General features: G+C 33.6%; 2 protein-coding genes across 7 annotated transcripts in view; one reads left to right on the top strand and one right to left on the bottom strand.

Annotated features, from left to right (window-relative positions):
- LOC149775874 (3 beta-hydroxysteroid dehydrogenase/Delta 5-->4-isomerase type 1-like) overlaps nt 1-3,898 on the top strand; it is a 40,544-nt gene extending 36,646 nt beyond the window's left edge. The window contains exons 7-8 of the transcript XR_016416506.1: nt 1,249-1,415; nt 2,652-3,898. The gene's annotated coding sequence lies outside the window, so the exon portion shown is untranslated. The remainder of the gene's footprint in view (nt 1-1,248; nt 1,416-2,651) is intronic.
- LOC149775873 (uncharacterized) overlaps nt 1-15,844 on the bottom strand; it is a 29,991-nt gene extending 14,147 nt beyond the window's left edge. For 2 of the 6 annotated variants that reach the window (XM_089943442.1, XM_089943447.1), the window contains exons 1-5: nt 15,719-15,844; nt 9,383-13,860; nt 8,319-8,540; nt 5,662-5,798; nt 1,717-1,809 (exon numbers count right to left, since the gene is read on the bottom strand). In XM_089943442.1, the coding sequence (XP_089799568.1) occupies nt 1,717-1,809; nt 5,662-5,798; nt 8,319-8,540; nt 9,383-11,872 (2,942 nt within the window). In that variant the 5' untranslated portion in view covers nt 11,873-13,860; nt 15,719-15,844. Of the gene's footprint in view, nt 1-1,716; nt 1,810-5,661; nt 5,799-8,318; nt 8,541-9,382; nt 13,861-15,692 lie in introns of all 6 variants that reach the window. The other 4 variants (XM_089943443.1, XM_089943444.1, XM_089943445.1 and 1 more) reach the window with 4 other exon arrangements.
- Between the last annotated feature and the right edge of the window lie 1,536 nt (nt 15,845-17,380).

Below are 17,380 nucleotides of genomic sequence, written 5' to 3'. Positions count from 1 at the left end.
TTTGATAAGTATATAAAGAAGCATTGAGCTACTTATTGTTACCGGGCACTGATGATGATGATGATAATGATGATGATGATGATGATAATGATGATGATGATGATGATAGTGTTAAGAAAAAAGGAAGGAGTTAATGACCACTAAACTACCCCATAAGGCTGCTATTAAGGAATTTTACTTGCTCCTGTTTTCCAAAGACGACTGTGTGCATGATGAATGCTATTTTGCAAAATGATTTCAAGTAAATCCTAACAACAAAAAAACAAAATAAAATAAAAAAAAGTAAAATCCCCACATAAGAACTTTTTAAAAACAAAAACAAAAATTCACCTGACATCTGATTTTTCACTTTGTTTACAAAGAGGCAAGAGAGTTTGTAGATAAACCATTTGGACAAAAAGGTCACATTTTTCCTCACGTCCAGCTGAGTTACACATTCACTCTATGGCTAATGAATAAGAAAAAAGGACAGTATTGTGAATAGAAAATCTGTTTTGTTTGCACAAAAAGAAATTCTTAACATAAGAAGTCTAAAGTGTCACTTTGATGGAATAACATCAGAAAGGAAATCAGTTCTTTACAAGATGGTGATAGATATGTATATGTAATTAGGGTTCTTCCAAAAATAAATCAACTGGAAGGGGTTAAGGGGTTGGAAGGCACTTTTCAAAGATAACACCACCCATCAAAACTTTACTGGACCAGTCAACACAAAGCACTTAGACCAGTCTGGATTATTCACATCACCAACATGAAGGATATACTGAATAGTTCATTGCATATACTTTTTCACATTGATATGGTTTACTTTGCTGGACTAATATTTTTGGACAGGTGATCAAATTTATTCAGAAATGTACATAACTGGGTCTAATATTCATTCCTATTGATCAACTATTGGTTTGAACCATTAGAGCAGTGATAGGTGCATATGAAAACCAATGAAGAGGGTGATATAAATCTGTTGTAGGAAAAGAAGAATTTTAACATAATATAAATGATCATGGTATAGCATTTGCCATAAAAACATTATTATAGTATTATCGATAATAGTCTAAATGAACATTTCTCTTCTTTTACAGATGAGTAAATTGTTCCTTTATCTAGATAAGAACTGAGTGTCCCTTTTTAACTAAAATTTGCCAACAACAGACTTCACTTTATGTATGTGGATACATGTCTCAAAACTGTGTGTGATTTATGAGCGTGTGATTTGGATTTGTAATGTATCTTTCAAATATTTTTCAGTCATATCACTACAGTGTCTGCAGTGCAGCAGTTTATAGTGATGTCCAGCACTGGGGCATCATGTCGCAGACATGTAGCATGATGTCCCACCCAGTCACATTATCCTAACACCAGGCCGACCAGTCCTAACACAAACCGCCCAATGCTGAGCATCAAGCGAGGCAGCTGTAAGTACCATTTTTTTAAGTCTTTGGTACGACTCGGCCTGGGTTGAAACCCATGACCTCCTATATCCAAGGCTTTGAAAATTGTATATGTGTGGCAAAAGTTTAATTTTTCATTGTTTCACAGCTCCCCACTAGTGCGACTACCTCAACAATTATAGCTATTATTGGAACCAATGGTCTTTACTTAACTGATCTGTAAATATTAAAAAATTCAGCTTGCAAGAATTTGTTTTCTTAAAAACATTTCTTAACACATCAGAATTTCTATTTTTCCACAATGCTATACATCAACATAACATACTTTTGTTTGGTGAACTTTCCAAAACAATCTAATCTGTTGGATCCCCTTATCATTATCTGCAATGAATGTAGCTTCCTCTTCCCAAAGAAATACCTGCAAACAAATCTCGTTGGTGGATTAGACTATACTTTTCATCCTTACTTATATTAAGAGTCTTCCATTCACCAAACATTTGATTCTGGAACATGGAAAAGCCTTTCAGGTTCTGACATTATTTCACAATACAGTGACAAAATTTAATTTAGTTAAATATGATTTTCAAAGTTTTTTGTCACATCTAAAATGGATATAGATATTATAAGCAAAGGGTACAGTGTAACTATCTGGGATTCATTTTTCCTAACATAATTCAGATGAATATAATCTATTATAATATGCTTTAGATCAGCTGATATTGGTGCTTTTCTGCAATAACTTCATTATTATGGTACATATAATATCTGAGTAACAAATATGAAACACATCAATCAGATAGGTTACCATTTTCTCTTTGTGAAATAAAATGATGTAGATGCTACATTTAGTGCTCCATAATGAGCATTCAATAGCCTCTGTGGGGTTTTACAATGGCAATTTGCTGCTATTTTGATACTGTCATTCTCCATTGACTAGTTCCATTTACAATGTTAGACTGGAACCAAGGTTTGAAATTTATTATAAAGTCAATTATGGAACCAGTCTGTAACATAGTAAAAATGGCATCCAGGTGCCAAAACACAGGCTTATAGGGACTGTCAAACACTGTTTAGCCACACTAAATCAAGCATTTCGAAGTTAGTACTTTAATAGAAAATAGTATTTGTTTGTACTTAAGGTATATCTTGTTTATTACAAAACATACATAATGAATGAAATTATCTTGTAAAAAAGCAGGTATCTGGCTAAATTAGAGCACACAATACGTCTCACGTGATTTTTCATTTCTCCCTATGCAGTACTGTGGTGGTGCAGTTAATCCCTGCAATGAAGTTCTGCATTGGAGAGGTACATATCTAGAAATCATCATGGCAACTTGGCAGGCATGTTACGCCATGGAAAAGGCTGACAGACATTAGTGACTGAGAGTTGAACAGCCAGTACACAAAAACAATCCATGGAAAGACATCACACTTATTACAGTCAGATATCATCTTTATGATATGTTGATTAGATATTTGTACAATAAATAATCATTTCTGATGTATCCCCTATATTCATTCTTTTTATACTTTTAGTTAATTTTTGGTGACTACTCCCAATCTACCTTACCGTCTTGTACGCACTTAATACATTCATTACCAAGGCAACTAATTGTACAATCATCTTAGCTTTCTTCAGGTTTCTGTTATTCTGCATTCCAGTTTTTCCTATGATTAGCAAGCCTGAGTTTTGCCAGCTTCTGCATGCAAAATCTGTAGGGACTTTTATTATTATTATTATTATATATTTTAAACAAAATTGGCAATGATTCCAATAAAAAAGGACTAAAAAGACATCTAAACACTAAAAAAGATGATTCACTAATATAATGTGTTAACAAAATTTGCATCACTGCATTATGTTGATGTTATCTAAAATCAAAGTAAAAAAATTAAAGGTACTTTATTTCCATAATATAGGCCTCCGACTCATAATACAAAATTCTATTTATGATATATACAACTGGAACACCACATTTTCTTTAATACAGGTGATATATAAATTCTTGATTTACTTCTACACTTTTTCTACATTTATTTATGAATAGTAACATTTTCACATGATTTTATTCAGATGGAAATAAAAGAGCCTCTCCTAGCAAATGATCTGTACAGGCAGTGTGACAAATTATATGTCACTACAACACTGTTAGAAATCTCTCCATCCCCACAATGACATCTGGAGAAATGAAAATCATGTGAGCTGTACTGGACTATAAATATAATACATGCTGACCAAAACTGTATTGTATCTATATAGCATATATTATATGTAATTCCAGGAACATCAAAAGAGTGTGCTGTAGGACATGCTGTCTCCCCTGCAGCCATCACTTGATTAATATCTCAATCTCTGCTTTGCAAAAAGCTTTCATATAAGCCTCTAATAGGTCAATATAGCTGTCACCTCTGCCAATCTTGCCACAGAAACATAATACTAATGTCATGCAATGCAAATAAAACCAAGACTAATGTGATACAAAGCCCAGGATTCTTAATCTTTTTCTGTCACAAAACCTGAAGCTTAAGTTCAAAATCTAAATTAGACATTATATGTTAATATATCAACAAATTCGATATCTAGAATGTAAGCAGAGGAGCTAATGTTAACAATACTCTTAAATTTCTAAAAGTCTACCTTAAGTTTGATTAAATTTAAAGAATGAGAAAACTTTTGAACTTTGAGACTGACCTTGAGTTTCATTTGTAAGATGCAGACCACACAGGGTCTGGACTGGGAAAGATTTCTTATCCTATAGCCAAGAATGACTTGCATTATTTGTGTAATTTGCTTAAACATTTTATTGAGGAAATGAAGGTACCTCTGAATATTGTACCAATTCCATAAAAATATCCTTTTCAGATTAATAAAACAGTACATAATGTTTTACATCACATACCTTTTGACTAAAAGAGAACTAGGAACAAATTAGTAGCAACTTTAAGACTGAGGCAGGACTTTAGAAAAGTATGCTAGTAAATAGTGTAATATATAGTCACCACTATTATACTGTTCATGGGAGTCATAAAAGTGTACCATGTCAAAAGTAAGGTCAACTTACACTGGCATACGTTGCTAACAAAACAAACACATACCTGTGTAATTGTATCCTTGACCATGTGTGTGCTATATCAGGGACAGTGTTAAACTGATATGTTCTGTATAGAGGGACAAGTGTAATAACAATAATATATTCAATATCAAAGACCATGTTATGTTTAAGTGCCTTAGACCTGCCAACCCTAACCAGACCTTAACAGTAAGGCAGTCACAAATTTTCCATAAGCTACACCAATTTTCTGACAGGTGTAACGAAATATCATGTACTGCAATTGTCGACCCAGAAATATGCATTTAAAGAGTTTTAGAAGTGTGATCAGAGATGAAGGAAAAAATTAAGTTCAACTAAAAAGTTTGTAAAGTACACTTAGACCTTAATTACCTCCAGTAACGATTCAGAAACTACAGTTCCAAACCCCATGGAGCTCAAAGGATTCTTTCTAAATCCCTCAACTGTGTGTAATCGTTGGGTTTCTTGGTGGTTTTATTTTTCAATTTCATTCCACAATGGCAATCATATCTACCATAATAATTATTGCCTTTCCAGCTTTTTTCCCCCAGATAATCTTAATATTCTTTTTATCTTCAATTCTAATTGTTTATAATAACAAGCTTTTTTAAGAAGCTTATTGTCCTTCATCTTTAGAGTGTTTCTGTTTGTTAGAATGCATATTTAGAAACTGCTGTACACAACAGCTTGATTATGCAGGTGGTCAGCATGAAATATATGGGCAATTTAAAGCACCTGATTTACTCCTGTAAAGTAAGACTGGTTCCCTGATGAACTCCGCTGAATCTAATATGAAACCTTGATCCAGGTCAAACATGGACAAGCTTTTTGACTGCAGCAATCACATTTCATAACTTTGCTACTATTGTTTAAGTCCATATTTTAAGGGGTATTTCATGATGACTTATGGTCCAACCATGCTATACCAAGGTGCCCTGTATAGAGGAACCAGCGCTACAACCATAATACATGTGACAACAAGAACCATGCTATACCAAGGTGCCCTCTATAGAAGGACCAGTGTAATAACCATAATACATGTAATATCATAAACCATGCTATACCAAGGTGCCCTATATAAAAGAACAAGTGTAATAACCATAATACATGTAATATCAGAAACCATGCTATACCAAGATACCCTATATAGAGGGACCAGTGTAATAACCATAATACATGCATGATAGTGTTCTTACATTTTGTATTTGTCTGGCATCGGGACCAGGTGGACTTTAAACATGTGCTTGTGGTAGTCCAAGCGTTTAGCAAATGCTCGTGAACAAAGATGACATAGCTCCTTTCTCTCCTTGTTGTGAACGTTCTTTATGTGTTCCTGTTAGGATTAAAGTGAACTAGAACATGTATGCATTTTCTAAACATATACTATTGACAATATAGTATACCGAAGTTAAACTGTATCTTTTCACTAGATTTTGCAATAATTTATTACAATTAGTTTATGTAATCATCTTGCAACATTTCTATAATGTTTACCTGAAAATGGACAAATAAATTTCTGATTTTACCTGCCTGTTCAAAGTGTAACTTTTCCCTTACCAAGCATCTTAAATTAATGACCAAACTAACATAATTCTTTCAAGATCACATTATTTCAGATAAAAACACAACTGATAATATCCTTACATGTTTCACACAAATCTTTAAATGTATATGGCCAGGGATGAAAAGTTATCTAAAAAGAGTACCAGCTTTTCCAATGGAAAATATACATCTTGCAATCTGCTTGCCCAAGTAAACATTAATGTGCCCCAGGCAGGACAAAATGGGAATTCAATCAAAAGCGCATTGTGAGACAAGTATAACTGTTTTGCATAGGGTGGTCTTTCTAGTCGATACATCCAACAGCCATGAGGAAAACATCAATTAAGGATGGGCACATAAAAACTCTTGCATGTGTAAGAAGCCAGGATGGAACAGCAAGACTGCACAAAGTGATTGTATTACATCCAGACTATCCTGACAATATGCAGTAAAACTTTGCTAATCCATAATGTCAACATTTGAGCAACACCAAGCTTAACTTCTTCCAGCATTTTACCCTTATGACTGTTTTAAAGTTCCCACAATCCATCATCATCCAATTTCTCAAAATTAATCTTGTAAAGTCTTGGGAATAAATTTCAACATAGTACATTATTAGCAATCAATATTTGGTTCTAAACCAAAATTAACAGGTTACAAGGATTTTTCGGGCTATCAATGTCAAGCAGATAAACAGACATACTGTTTTGATCACCTACCTGGATCAGTGTGTGTGTGTATCTGTTTTATTTGTAATGTAGCTCTAGCCATTTTTCAGTCAAAGTTTTTGCTGTGATATCTGCAGTATGGCAGTTTATAGTGATGTCTAGCACTGGGGCAGATATGCAGCATGATGTCCCACCTAGCCAAATTATATGGAAACCAGGCAGACAAGTCCTAACAATAACTTCTTAATGCTGAGTGCCAAGCGAGGCAGCTGCTAGTACCATTTTTATAAGTCTTTGGTATGACTCAGTTGGGGTTTGAACCCACAACCTCCCACATCCGAGGCGGACACTCTAACCACTTAGGCCACCAGAGTGGTCGATACAAGGCTCTATAACATCAAATCAACAACAACAGAACCACTGATGTTGTTACTGTTGTTGTTGATTTGGGCTTAATATCATTTTTCAGCACACGATAGACTACAAAAGGCGACCTGTATATCTGGTGGAGGAAGAACACAGAAAATCCCAGGGAAGAACAAACAATCCACAGAAGGCTACTGGCAAGCTTTCTCACATACCCACATTGTTAGAGCCAGAGACTCAAACCTACACGATAAGAGGTGAGATGTCAGTGATCTATAAAGAAGAGTATCTCAGACCCAACAAAAACAATGGGATCCATGACCATACTGATAGCAAGGATGGCAGTGTACTAAAGAGATTTATAATGAGGACCCTTTGCACAATTAATTCATAAATGACCTAAAGTCATCTTGAATGTGCTAGCACACCAGAAGAACAAATCTATTTTGCGATAACTTCTGGTCAGCTCACACAACTAATAAGGTGTAAACACAAATAACTGATCAAAAGATGTTCTTGTGCTGTAGAATATACATTACGCATAAACTGTATGCCATATTCAAAAGAATGTGTACTGTGGAATCCATCTGGAAAGGCCACCCCACCTGCCCCCCAAAAAACTGGACCTCTCAAGACAGGCCATCTCTCTAGACAAGTTATAACACGTTACAATCAATAAATCAGTTGTCTTTCATAGCAGTGGTCTTTCAAGACAGGTCTTACCACATAAAGAAAACAAGAATTATACAGGAAAATGAAAATTGCTCATGATATGCAATACGACATTCTACACTATCATTATCTACATGTATATATAGGATACTTGTCATACTGCCCATTCACATATTTTTTAGCACAATCCAATTTCATGGTTTTGCATACTATGACCATAATGACATTTTCATCAAGACTATAGTATATATCAAGGGCAAATTCTGACTTAACTCATTTATAAGTCAAATCCAACTAAACAGACCCAGATTTGTCATTGCATGAAGCAATGGCAGATCTTGATCTATGCAATTTGTCAGGATTTTCAGTATAACAAAAAAAAAGAACCTGATATGCAGGTACATTATGTGATGGCAGATTGCAGTCTATGTTGTTTGCAGTTGGACTAGACTTATAAGTCAGTATATATGGTACCTGACAGAGAAAAATAATAGTTGGTTCTATAAAATTCAATATCTGAATAATTCACAAAATTTAGAAATATTGGTGCTGTGCAAACAGTATTGAAAAAATAATGTTTTGCAAGCACTGCATCTGTTGACTACCTTTAAATATTGCTCTCTTTTGAACCTGTGTTCACAGTGTGGACATGTATGTTGTGTATTGACATCTTCTACATGGATATGGGTCAGTTGATGAGATCTCAGGTTGGTCAAAGACTTGAACTGTTTCCCGCAATCTTCACAAATGTGGGGCCGCTCTTCTGAGTGACTGAACTGCTTGTGTTTGATGAATCGATGCTTGTCAACAGTTTTGTACTCACATTTCTAAACCAAATGGCAGGAGAAATGGTTAGAGTCATGACCATCCGAAATCCAATATGGTTCACAGATTAACTTAATTAGCATGACAGGACTATTAAGTCACCATAATCAAGGTACTGATATTTTTCTAATTTATTTCACATGGTTTATAATAATCAAATCAACAAATAACAGTTGCTAACTAGATCTAAGTATATTTAAAAAAACATGTGAAAGCACTGGAATAATAATGTTTCAGTGTAATAAGTTCAAAACTGTAAAACAATGTGAAAAATTGCATTAAGGTCAAATAAAATCTTATTAGGTCATCTACATATTCATACAAACATGCATATTAGAATTCACTTGTCCACCTCAAGTGGTTTTTACTTAACTGTGCAAAGGTTTTCTCAAAAATAATGTCAAGTCCAAAATGCTGTAAAAAATGTTATAAAACTTAAGATCTGCTGTAATGGTATAATCAGGTCATCTATGTATGCATACTAAATTTTATTTCTCTACCTCAAGTGGTATCTGTTTCAATGATTCAAAAAGTCAAAGTCCTAATAGTTCAAAAGTTTGTAAAATACTGAATAATGTTGGATTGGTCTGTAAAAACTTGTCAGGTCATCTACTTACAAATATAATAAAGTGTAACATTTCATAGCTGTAAGTGTAATACTTTTTGCACTATTGTGCATGAAAGTATTTGAGACAGACCCACATGTAAGGATGTAAAGACATATGGATAAAATAGCAGCAAAACAATATTCACTAATCTGCTATCACAATGGAAGCAAAATCTTTATTACTGTACACAAACTACCTTAAATTTTGATGGCCATAAAACAGAAGACAGAACATACCTCAAAGTCACACTTGAAAACCTCACATTCAGTTGGGTCATAAGGCAGTCCATGTTTGGTGTGTTCATGACTGGCCCTATACACTTTGGCTCGAAATACTGAAGAACATACACGACATCTATACCCCTGAGAACTATTTCCATTATCCTTCTTTGCAAAGATCTCAGAGTTCTCCTTTCTCTTAATCTCTTCATTTACTGACCTAGTGGATACTTCTGAATGCAACTTACTAGGTGATTCTTCAGATTTTCTTTTCTTCTGATAATTCTCTGCCTGTTTGGAAGATGACCTAGTTCTCTTTTCTGATTTCTTTTTCAAAATAATGTAACTTTTGGGAGGTACACCAGCATCTGTTCCATTTAGGTTCACTTTTTTGTCACCAATATTATTTTTGGCTGCAATCTCTATCATGCCATCGACAAAGTATTGTTCCTTGTCAATGTTGTGTACTTTCTCAGCTTCTGGTGAGAATTCCATATCAGACCTTGACAATGATATGCCAGAATCCACAGACATAACTGCAGATGATACATTTGAAGATGGTGATGAGGATCTTCTCTCCACATTTTCATTACTGCCATGCTCAACTTTCACTGGATATTGTATACAACATTGATTTTTATGTAACCCTGCATCATTGCCATTTTTAAAAAATTCACATTGTTTTATTGTAAGCCTCAATGACCTTCTTAAAGACATAACTGGCTCCGTTTTAACTTTCTTTTCAGATATATTCAAATTCTTTTTTAATTCCATCATTTTCCTCCTGGTCATAATCTGCTGTCTTCTGCTTCTATCAAGTCTATAGTTCCCACTTATGTCCTTTCTCATGCTTGAATCCTTCATAAAGGATCCTATTCTCCTAACATTTTTATGTTCATCTACAGACAATTTCCTTGGGCTTCCAGTTTTTCTGTTCTTAGTACTAGAAACACATTCAACCATTGGATACTGATTTGACATTGTATAATTGTCTTCAAAATTGTTATCATAATCGCTGTGCACTTCAAAAGCATTACCATCATTTGGGTCCTCAAAACCATGACCTTCCTGCTTGACCTTAACCTCTTTGACCTTTGGGTCAGATAATGGTCTGGCAACATTTTTCAAATTTTCACGTTCTTGAGTCTCTGATACTTTATCATCTAAAGACTTTCTTGCATTCTCAGCATGAACATCTGAAATGTTTTTTACAGCATGTTTCTCATGAAAAAATGAGTTCTGAACATTCTGCTGACTTCCATTTTCATGAAAGGATTCCATACATTCTGTATTATTCGGTGTTTGTGTATATGCCTCAGATCTTCTTCCTGTGCTGCTCCTGCCATTGCCTAACACTGGCATAGTCTGTCTACCATCTTCAGTGATAAATCTGTTTTGAATTCCTTCAATTTTAATACTATCATGGTTACTTTTATAGCTACCAGAGACAATGTTCTGAAAGGACTTCATGAATGTTCTGATATTGATAGTGGCAGTTTTGTTACTTGTTCTGCATTGTGAATTCAAAGATTTCATTTTATAATATGAGTATGGTTGAAATACAGATGCAGTTGTTGCAAAGCATATCTGGTTGCCATAGTTACCAGATGGTCCAGCTGGTGATGTGATATTACCAATTCTGGACATGTCAGCTGTTGTGGCAAGAGTTAAGAGTCCACTGTCATTACAAAAATCATTATCAACACCTTTAAGAAAATTTGTGGCACTACAATTTGTATCCTTCTGCATACTAGTGGAATTCCCATTGGTCTGGAAGGTTATAATATTTTTCAATGATGGTGACTTTCTTGGCTGAGTAGTAACATCTATACTTACTGGCTGAATGGCTGCATTACTTGTATTGATGACTGCAGTACTGAATGTGCAGTGCTGACCATTTACTAACTCATCTGGAATTTTTATTTGTGCTATGATTGGTTTTCTACAGTAACTGTTTGTGGGTGTTAATTGGTTCTCATTCAGATTTAATGCCTTTGATATTGTAGACAATTTATGTGATCCTTTAGACAAAATAGTCTCACTGCAGTCTTTAGATATCTCTTTCAATTTCTCAACAACAAACTTCAAATGTAAAAGTTCACAAATTTGTAAAGTTGCCTCAATAGAAGCTGTGGTTATATCAAATGTTCCTGCATACATATACTCTATAATTTTCACAAGCTCCTCCATATAGACCCCCTTCAGCACAACTTTAGTCATTTTACTGGAGAGAGGAACTTGGCTGAGAAAGTTCCTAAAGAAAGGGCTGGAGGCAGAAAGAACAATTTTGTGGGCTCGCATTTCCCCATCCTCAACTTCAATGACAACATCACACATCCATCCCCTTTGTTTGAAGCTATAAAGTTCCCTACATAGGGCTACAGGATGGTCAGTGGAATGAATTCTGTAATAATCTGCCATCTTCCTGAAAAAATAAATAATAAAGAAAAATGATAATGAATACATCAGCAAATATATTATATGGTTGGTGTAATGCCTCTGGATCATAATTATAATGTGTATATACTTATTTATGAAATGAAAGTTGGATTTGTTTGTCAAGCATATTGTCACAATTGTAACCAAAGCATTCCAATTTATGAAAGTCTAAACCTAATTATTATCATTATCATACATATATATATATATATATATATATATATATATATGCTTATAAATTGAGTCCAACAGCAAACAACATAGACCATGATCTACCTTGGCATAACGCAATTACAAATCAGGGTCTACGTTGTTTGTTCTAATGATTACTCCTAACTGAATGGACCCGGGTATGCTGTCACATTATACGATGGAATCTCTGGATTTGTGCAGTTTGCAAGTTGATTCATCTTATATCTTCTAGTTCATCATTCACAGTTTGTAGCTGGACTCCACTTGTATGCAAATATGTATGGTAATCTTTCAAACATCATTTAAATTTATCCAGGTCATCTATGTATGCACATGAACATTCATTGTAAGTCTAATTTGCCAATAATTATTTTTAAGGTTTCGGCATACAGACCCTGAAACAGGCAATCTGCAGTCATTCCAAATTTAATTTGCATTCCATTCTCCTTTCAACTTTCATTTTGTCAATGGTCAAATATGGTCACAGAAAAGCTTTGAATTTGCATTTATTACTTCCATTCATTGTTTCCTTTCATTTTGTCCAGTGCACTCACAAATGTTGGGATTTCTATTTTGTTTATTACTAAATAGAACTATTGCATTCATATTATCTTGTCTCATACAAAATTGCTTTAATAAAATAATAAAATAATTAAAAATATGCATTAAATTCCAAAGACATTTAATTTACAGTAGACAAAATTATAACTGCAACTGTGATAAATGTAAAAAATAGACTGTGCATTTATCAGCACATTTCTTCTTCCACTTTATTCTGAAGCCATGGTAGTGCAGCTGGACAAGCATAAGATTCATAATTAAGGATGACAGGCTCAATTCCTGCCTAGGTCAGTAGCCGTAGCATGTTCTTGGGAAATGCATTTATGATATAGACAATTATGTCTAAAAAGGACCAAGCAAAAATCCCCAAACTTTTCATTCAAAATTAAAATTGTACAGATACAACAAGTAGTGATGACATCATATCAGTGGCAGTTCTTAGAAAAATTGTATAGCTTTATAGCAGTGAACAATTGTCTGTCAGTGTAATACATCTTATCTGAGATTATCATGAAAAAGGGCTTTTGAATATGGAAATTTAGCAGCAGCCCAAATTACTGGAAAGAAGAATTTTAAATCCATTCCTGAATTGCGTCTGAGTTTCATATTATTTTTATTTTTTGTTCATCATTATCCATTCTACATCTTGCCTCTGTTCTCCATTTCCTACAAACTGTATTCATTCTATATATTCTGTCTCAATTCACTAGTAAATTATCTATTTCGGGACCTGTAATCCCATCAACAAAGTTTTATTAAAAGAGTCAAAGTCAGAAAAGAATAATTATAATTATAAAATCCAATAATCATTCATTTGACTTGAAAATTATAATGAGGTCATCTACATATGGACATATTTCTATACTTACAATAGTTAACCAAAAGTATATTGGTAAAGCAATGTGATATACATATACACTGTATGCTGGTTTAATATTTTCAGAGTCTATCCCATATATGAAAACTATTTTGGGGAGACTTCCTGCCGCCATTTGAATTAAAGGGAATTTTCCAAATACTGGAGGAATTTTACAATGAAATTAAGTTATGCTTACAAATATAAGGTCCTGGATGTAATATAACCAACAAATAAATACACTACACTCATCTCCACAAGAACATGTGGGATCTACCTGGCCAATTTGTGGGCTTTTATATTCAATTATATGCACTAAGGATGCATAGCAGGTAGAAATTCACTGGGCTAGAAAAAAATCAAAATCTATACTTAGCTTTTGGTTGAACACTTTGTGTTACACCTGAACATTACTCTGTGTGTCTTTGTGTGTGTGGGGATCCAGTGGCTAGTATTTAAGAAAAAGAAGAAAATGATCAAATTATTTATTATCTTATATAGGTTAAATGCTTTTTCCATGATAATGCTAAAAAAAGATCTTAGTCCAATGAGTAAATACCATAAAAACTTACAACATTATCAAAACAGCATGTAAATCTAATCAGGGTATCTCCATCTACATATGGACTGAAACAGTAAACATTATTTCATTTATCTATGTCATGTAGTTTTTGTGTAATCATGCCAACAAGCTTCTCAGATTAAACTGAATAAGTACATGCAGTATGGACAGAAAGAACCAAATAAAGATACATGTACCCTGCTGTAAGAAACAGGTGCATAAAAGTATGTTTATTAGACTTTTTATGATTGACAGTTATCAATGCCAAAATGTATGGCTGACAATGTTTGAGCTGTAAATGGTAGTGTTGAATATAACTAAAAAATTCAAAAGCTAGGTAAAGAGTTACAAATTAAGATTAATTATTGTCAGGGCTGTAGAAAGTGATCATGGACCCTGGGGTAAGAAACATGTGAGCTCTCCTAGTTCTTGTTCAAACAAAGTTTTACTTTTATAAAATTAAAGTGTTGTTCAGCCTGGGCCCCCTCATGGGCCCGGATCCTGGGAATATATCCCCAGTTGCCCCCTCCCCCCTTGTTGGCCCTGACTATTGTTACAAAATTCCATCCCCAGGTTGAATTTTAAATAAATATTCTTGATTTTTAAAAGAATTTCTTTTTTTATTCTATTCATTAAACAAGTTAAAAAATAATTATCTTAAAGTAAATAAAAAAAGTGTTCCTGCATGAAATAAAATCCCAGAAAGCTGAATGTCAGTCCATTCAAAAATATTTTCATTGGCAAACTTTATTCACTTACTTAAATAATGCGAAATTCTTGCTAACACTGCCTCAATGTTACACTCATTTAGATATATTTTCAAATTACTCATTCATACTTGTGACCTTATAATGCAACTTAATCAACATAAAAATAATAGAATATATTATTTGGTAGGATTCTGAGAAGCCTTGACAAAAATACAGAACTGTGTCATCAAGAAACACTTTGTGGCATCACTTAGGGCATCTGCATCATTAAGATATTCCAGAACACTGCACTAAGCGATTGTTATGCTTCATTTTTTTGTGTTAAAGCTTCAGATAAACAACATAAAGTAACCAGTGTCTTGTTGCAAATGGACTTTAAAAAAAAATACAAATATAAGAAAAAACAAGAAAAAATCAAAAAATTCAAACCAAAACAGGAACTTGCTTTAATGCGTTTATAATTTGTGGAATTTTTTTTTTTTTTTTTTTGATGTGGTGATTGTGGTTACCCTTTATTATTAATTAATATCTTAACAATCTAGAACATGAAAAATGTTATAAGAACGGGAAAATATTAGTGCGGTTGTACAAACGAATCTACGATTATATATGCATTGTTAAGAACCCTTGACTTCTGCTGTTTTACAGTAACATGGTAGACAAAGGAAACTCAAATTTTGAAAAGGTATGTACCTCAGAGGGTGTGTAATTTGTTGTTGTTGATGTTGAGGGGTGGGTGTCAATTATATTACTGTCTAGTATTGCCATTTCCATTTCGCCGAAAATAGGTGACACGGTATCAAAAGTATAAACATAGAACATTCGATAGGTTTATCATTGTAAAACTGCATTATGAACAATGAAAGATTTAAGCAGACGATGCTTTAAAATGTGACGAACGTAAACTATAATGACACACATGCAAATATGTATTTAGTGAAGAGTACTATAAATGTACCGACCTTGAAACAGCTCGTTCTTAAAGTAATAATAACGATAAACAACTACCTTTGGCTGAAGCATATATTACTCACAATGACGACCAAACCTTTCATACAAAAAAGCTGCATAAAAAACAGGTTCAATCCGATAAAATATTACAAACATAACAAATATTTCAAGGGTCTAAGAAATACTCCATAATTGCCCTGTGATTTAAGGGATACAACTCTAGCAGTACAATGCTGTAGGGCATTTCTGCACACGTAAGCACACGTAACGCATACCGAATTCGACCGATTGACGAAACTAAAATACTGCAATGCTTACCATTTCAAAAGAGGCAATTGTCACCAGAATATTTTGTTCAAAATAACATTAATTTTGGACACACGGGATACCACCCCCGTATTTTCATGAGTCGCGATATGTAGGTTTTTGAAAATATGTAATGTTTATCCATCGGGCTATAGAAATGAAATGCATTGCTTTGGGCAGTTTGTGTCAGCAGTTCAGTCGAATAATTAGGTCATGTTTATAGCTAGTTTTACAATATATATATATATATATATATATATATATATATATATATATATATATATATATATATATATATAAAAGCTATCACGTGGATGAGAAACAACAGTGAATAGGATGTAATGTGTTTACAACGTCTTGTTTATGGGGGAAATTACTAAGTTGACACGTTGGGTAGCAGACGATTTTGTACGTGTGGGATAACTTCTTGCAAAATTGGAAACTTGGATTAAGATGCATGATTGTTTTAAGGTATACATTCCCATCATTTATGTAATGTATTTATTTGCATGAATCTAAAAGATACATAGTAAAATGATTATCTGGGTTACAGGTTCAAGAAGGTCATGGAGTGGGTCTTCATGACATTTAGAAATCACATTTTCATATGCATTTAGAGTACACTTTATGAATATCACTTTCCTTAATCAATGTACGATTGTTCTTTCTTGATACAAAATGGATATTTGACCAAAAATTACATGATCCAGAATTACCCGACGTGCAGAATTGGCCGACATGGTGGGTATATATATATATATATATATATATATATATATATATATATATATATATATATATATATATCAGCACGGGAAGTACTAAAAAATGAACTTCTGTAAATCAGCAACAGAACTGCATTTTTCTCCATTTTTTAAAATTTAGAAGTAGTATCACTGTTCACATCCGCTTTTCGAAAGAAAAACATATATTAGTTTCATTTCCTTGTTTATTGTGATGTATACAACCATCAAGTGTTGTGTAATCACAAAAGGTTATCATAGTGTTCATGACACTGCAGTAAAACGTGGCATGTGACTTGCATGTAGGGCATAAATTTGCAGCAAGATTTTGGAATTTGTCTACGACCTAAGAGTACTCAAGAGAAAGCCAGAACTGAGTTAGTGTAGTCTTTCCTATTTTTGGGGAACTTAAAGGTTATTATATATCCAACGTGACGACCTTTCCTACATGTCTTTCTATTTTGCGCAACGATTCGTCATTTCTGTAAACATTGGATCACGTGTTATTTTTGGTCGAGAATCCAATTTTTATCAAAAATGACGACCATCCTTTAATTTAGGTAAGTATTAATCATAAAGTGTAAAAAGAAAATAATGTCGAACATTTCTTTTTAAATATTCTGAATCATGTGACAATGGGCCTTCGAACTGTAAGAATGAAGACATTCCCATGGCGTTTCTTAAACTTGCGACCTG

Source organism: Sinohyriopsis cumingii, chromosome 19 (assembly GCF_028554795.1).
Source record: "Sinohyriopsis cumingii isolate HCF-2022 chromosome 19, ASM2855479v2, whole genome shotgun sequence".
Classification (NCBI taxonomy): domain Eukaryota; kingdom Metazoa; phylum Mollusca; class Bivalvia; order Unionida; family Unionidae; genus Sinohyriopsis; species Sinohyriopsis cumingii.
Note: the sequence above shows the minus strand (reverse complement) of the source record. Positions and strands in the feature narration are given on the sequence as shown.